The sequence below is a fragment of the Nannospalax galili genome, unplaced genomic scaffold (assembly GCF_000622305.1).
Source record: "Nannospalax galili isolate Female #2095 unplaced genomic scaffold, S.galili_v1.0 scaffold5, whole genome shotgun sequence".
In the NCBI taxonomy this organism is placed as follows: domain Eukaryota; kingdom Metazoa; phylum Chordata; class Mammalia; order Rodentia; family Spalacidae; genus Nannospalax; species Nannospalax galili.
Genome location: NW_008353126.1, coordinates 2,149,486 through 2,154,280, shown reverse-complemented (window position 1 = coordinate 2,154,280; position 4,795 = coordinate 2,149,486). Strand labels below are relative to the sequence as shown.

General features: G+C 49.4%; 1 protein-coding gene across 1 annotated transcript in view; it reads left to right on the top strand.

The window, feature by feature from the left end:
• The window catches only part of LOC103747829 (glutathione S-transferase Mu 1), a 5,744-nt gene continuing 949 nt past the window's right edge, over nucleotides 1–4,795 (top strand). The window contains exons 1-7 of the mRNA XM_008850377.3: nucleotides 1–300; nucleotides 592–667; nucleotides 1,103–1,167; nucleotides 1,457–1,538; nucleotides 1,627–1,727; nucleotides 2,892–2,987; nucleotides 3,070–3,180. Coding sequence (XP_008848599.1) covers nucleotides 265–300; nucleotides 592–667; nucleotides 1,103–1,167; nucleotides 1,457–1,538; nucleotides 1,627–1,727; nucleotides 2,892–2,987; nucleotides 3,070–3,180 — 567 coding nt within the window. The 5' untranslated portion in view covers nucleotides 1–264. The remainder of the gene's footprint in view (nucleotides 301–591; nucleotides 668–1,102; nucleotides 1,168–1,456; nucleotides 1,539–1,626; nucleotides 1,728–2,891; nucleotides 2,988–3,069; nucleotides 3,181–4,795) is intronic.

Sequence of the window (4,795 nt, the reverse complement as noted above, 5' to 3'; positions counted from 1 at the left end):
GGGCTTTGTGCCCACATCAGAAGCCTGTAACTGCAACGGATCTTAGTCCCGCACGTCCCAGAGAGAGGGTGAGACCCTCTAGCTTCCGGTTCACGTGCTAGAGGACCCTTGGAGGGAACGGCATTGCCTGTGTGGGGTGGGACTCGACTCTAGGCTCCACCCACCTCTTCTACGCTCCAGGATAAAATCACAGCTCAACCTAAACTCACGGTTCCACCCTGCTGAAGCCAGTCTGAGAAGACCACAGCATCAAGCACCAGCACCATGCCTATGACACTGGGATACTGGAACGTCCGCGGTGTGAGAAGGGGGTCTGCCTGGAGGGTGGGGCCTGGGACGAGAGGCAGGATATTCAGAGCAGTCAGGGACCTTTCTAGCAGATGAGTACTCCTCAAGGCCTGTTAGAATCTTTAGCTTTCCCAAAATTGGGAGGCCGCATATGTGAGTGGATGCGTGTGTGTGTGTGTGTGTGTGTGTGTGTACACTGTGGGTGGTTGTGTTTGTGAAGTGTGGGAGGATTCAACTGAAGAAGATGAAGTCATACAGTAAGGATCGCACTATCCCTAACCTGTCACTGGTTGTCTCTCCCAGCTAACTCACCCTGTCCGCCTGCTCCTGGAATACACAGACTCCAGCTATGAGGAGAAGCGATATGCCATGGGGGACGGTAATGATGCCTTCCTGCTTCCCTTCCTGCCCATTGGTGCCCTGCAACCCATGCCTACCCCCCGCCACCTCCCCATCCTGTTGCTCAGCTCTGTAGGCCTCCTCCAGCTGGATCTAGAGCCTGATCCTTCTAGAAACCACTCTGAGGATGCAGTCTGGTCTACCAATATAGGACCCTGGGAATGCAGTTCCTAGCCCACCTGTATTTGTAATTGGACTGTGTTCCTTGTTGGGGTCCCTATTGGATCCAGGCTCCTTTTACTATCGATGTAGTTGACAGCCCACTCCTCTGCCTTGAAATGTGAGACTGAGTATGTGAGATACAGCGTCCCTGTCTCAGGAGGTCTTGCCCCTGACTCCTTGGGTCAGTCCCTGGGGATGGAGGGAGGGTGGGACACTGGGGTGATTTCTTTTCACATCATCTTGTTCATCACAGCTCCCGACTTTGACAGAAGCCAGTGGTTGAATGAAAAATTCAAGCTGGGCCTGGACTTTCCCAATGTAGGTACAGGGAAGGGGTGGTTTGGGAGAAGGGGATGGTGATGGTGTCCCCACCTCATCTCCTTGCCCAGCTGAGGGGGTTTGATGCTTCTCACTCCTGCTCCATTCCTGGTGGTCTGCACTATGTTCCTGTGATGGGCTATGTCCCAGCTATTGCGTTCAGTGTGCAGTGTATTTATGGAGGGCTTCCCATGCCAGGCACATTGACTGCCAGGCTCCATGTCTGTCCTAACCCAGGGGATGCTGGGATATCCATAGCCCATCTGGTCTTCTCTGCTTATTCATTCAGCTGCCCTACTTAATTGACGGGCCTCATAAGATCACCCAGAGCAACGCCATCCTGCGCTACATTGCCCGCAAGCACAACCTGTGTGAGTGGGGCTGGCTGGAGGGTGGCCATCCCCCTGGGCTTGGCTGGGATGGGCTGCTGATGGTGAGTCTGTGCTGCATGTGCCGCAGGTGGGGAGACAGAAGAGGAGAAGATCCGTGTGGACATTTTGGAGAACCAGGTCATGGACACCCGCATGCAGCTCATTATGCTCTGCTACAACCCTGACTTTGTGAGTCCCCCAATGGGTGGAGTAGAGCTTTGGGAACGGGAGTGAAACTCCTGCATCCATATCTGTGGTGGTCTCTTTTAGCAAAGGAATTTATTAGTTTTAATGATTCTCCAAGCTTTCCTATCTTACCAGCAGAATGATCCTGGTCATCGTAACATGTCACATAAACACTGTGAAACTATTTCTTCCAGTCTTAGGATATAGTTGAGGTGGACAGTGTGGACTATATAGGATATAGTGGGGTGGACAGTGTGTGATCATAAACATTTAGCATGTAGCTTAAAATCCCTCTCCTGTCTGTCTTTTGATCTTTTCCCTGTACCATCTCACCCAATGTTCACACCATCAAGCCTCTTCCTAAAACACAGACTCAAAGGAGGAAAATAGAGACTGGGGAGATGGCTCATGGGTAAAATTGCTTGCTGTAGAAGCATGAGGATTTGGATCCCTTGGGCTCACTGGCTAGCTAGTCTAGCCAGTCGGTGACTCCAGGTTCAATGACAGACCCTGTTTCCAAAAAAATAATAAAATAAAATAATAAGGTAGAGAGTTATTGAGAAACACACACACATACCCTGCAGAAGGGCATGCATGCACAATGGATAAAAACAGCACATGCCGGCTGGGGGAGTGCCATGCACACTGGTTTCACAATCTGCCCAACTCTTCCCCCAGAGTTCTTGGCATCAGCAGGAGTCAGGACTTCTCTTCCTAATAAGCAGATCAGGGTCAGCTGGAGGTCTTCCTTTCAACATTATGCATGCTGTTCAAATATCTTCTTTGTTCTTAGGCCACTCTCCCTATTCCCTCACCCTGTGTAACTTCATCTCTTTTCCTGAGATCTTTAAATGCTTTTCTGGTTCCACTTGACCTCTGGCACCAGAATCTGCGAGACCTCAGGAAATCCTGGGTGTGTCCCAAAGCACCTGTTTTGGATATTAGTGGTGATAAATTCAAGGACAATATGGCATTCCACTCGGATTTCCCATTGCCTCTGATTGATGAGGTCTGCTATTAGTAAAATAGTGATGCGTTAAATGGAAGCCTAGATACCAACTGAGGCCAAGTGTTGGGAAGGTGGCTTCTCCACAGTATAGCCCTACAAGACTGGTCTCTACCAGAGAACCTGTGTCCAAGGGTGGTGACAACTGTTTTCTGTCTCAGGAGAAGCAGAAGCCAGAGTTCTTGAAGGGCATCCCTGAAAAGATGAAGCTCTACTCTGAGTTCCTGGGGAAGCGGCCGTGGTTTGTAGGAGACAAGGTAAAGGGGAGGGAGGTGGAGAGGAGTTGCCATTCTTCCCAGGGTACCGGATTCCATCCCACTTACCCTCTGCTTCCTGCAGATCACCTTTGTGGATTTCCTTGCTTATGATATTCTTGACCAGTACCGCATATTTGAACCCAAGTGCCTGGATGCGTTCCCAAACCTGAAGGACTTTTTGGCCCGTTTTGAGGTGATGCCTGACTCTTTCCTCTTGCCTGGTTTTCCCTCCCACTTTCTGCAAACTCTCCTAGTCTTTGAGATTAAAGAAAGAATAACCAGGATTTCTAGAGCTTTCTGCCAGAATCTATGCTCAGCATCTCACATCTATGGAGTAAAATGTCAAAATTCTAAAAGATTGATGAAATTATGATTCCCATTGGGCAGATAAAGGAACTGACACTGGGGAGGGTAAGAGACTGTGCTACCGGCTTCTGGGTCAGCATTCACTAACTGTCCCAATTTTGTGCCAAAAGAAAAAGTCTCAGGCTCTCTCCTGCTTAGGACGCTTGGCAAGGGAGAACACGTCAAGAGTATGTAAGCTCCTAGTGAGTTTACCTTGTCTATTCCTCATCAAGTGATGCCCTTTCTCACCTTCATGGAGGGTGAGCCAGGCAAGACTGATATGAAGCTCCCAGATGTAGGCACTGTCCAAACCTGATCTGCATAGCACTTTGGTCCCTGTCAGTGAGATCCCAGAGCTGTAGTTGGTGCTGAACTGAGCGGCCATGTGAGTGCTTGCCTCATCAGAGGAATTTATCTTGAGCTATTTGCTGGTGGGTGTCTTGGTTCCTCCCTTTCATTCTTCTTCCTTTTGACATCACAGGTGCTGTCTGTGGAATGGGGTCAAGCTCTTTTTCTTCACTCATATTCTCTGGCATTCTGCTCTGTATGAGGCTCAGTGTCAGGCCCTGTGGGGCAGCATAATACCTCCACCCTAGGACTGAGTGAGCAGAGAGCTGCAGAAATATCAGGCTATAAGGTGCACATGGTTTTCCCCAGGGTTGCTGAGCCCAGCCCGGACCTTACTTCACAGCTAGCTTTGAGTCATACATCCATACATCTGGGAATTAGAGGGGGCTTACCGAAGGGCTTTGCACTCTGGGATCTGTTTACCTTGTCCACTCCTCATCAAGAGATGCACTTTCTTAGCTAGTTTTTCAGCTCTGGTTTTGAGCCCAGCTGAGTACCCTCAGGGACCATGCAAGAGCTGGCATGGCTGTGGGGCAGATGGATGGAGACAGCAGAGCAAGGCACATTAGCCCAGCTGTTCAGGCAATGGTAAATCTCTTTGAACTCTTGGGAATTGTTTGTGCATTCTATAGCCTGGTACATGGATTACATCATAACACACAAGTCATATGGCTTGGTCCTTGTATCAGGGGTAGAGATGAAGACTGCTGGGGTACAGTGTGATTGTGCTTGGGTACCACATGGACTCTGTTCTCAGGAAACTATTAGAGCCCTGTCCGGCTTTTCTTTGTGGGTTGTCATCTTTCATCCAGGGTTTGCTGAATCACTGGGTCCTTGGCTGTCTTCCTACACACGTGCACACATTCAAGTTCTTGGTGTTTTCCTATGCTTGGGTACCACATGGACTCTGTTCTCAGGAAACTATTAGAGCCCTGTCCAGCTTTTCTTTGTGGGTTGTCATCTTTCATCCAGGGTTTGCTGAATCTTGGTGTTTTCCTCCTGTTAGATCTTTCCCCTGTGTGTAAATACAGGCTAGAAAGAGCTTTCCTGTGAAATAGGAGCATGCCTGTGCAGACAGAGAGGGATGGGACCTTCTGGGGAAGAGTGGTAGAGAG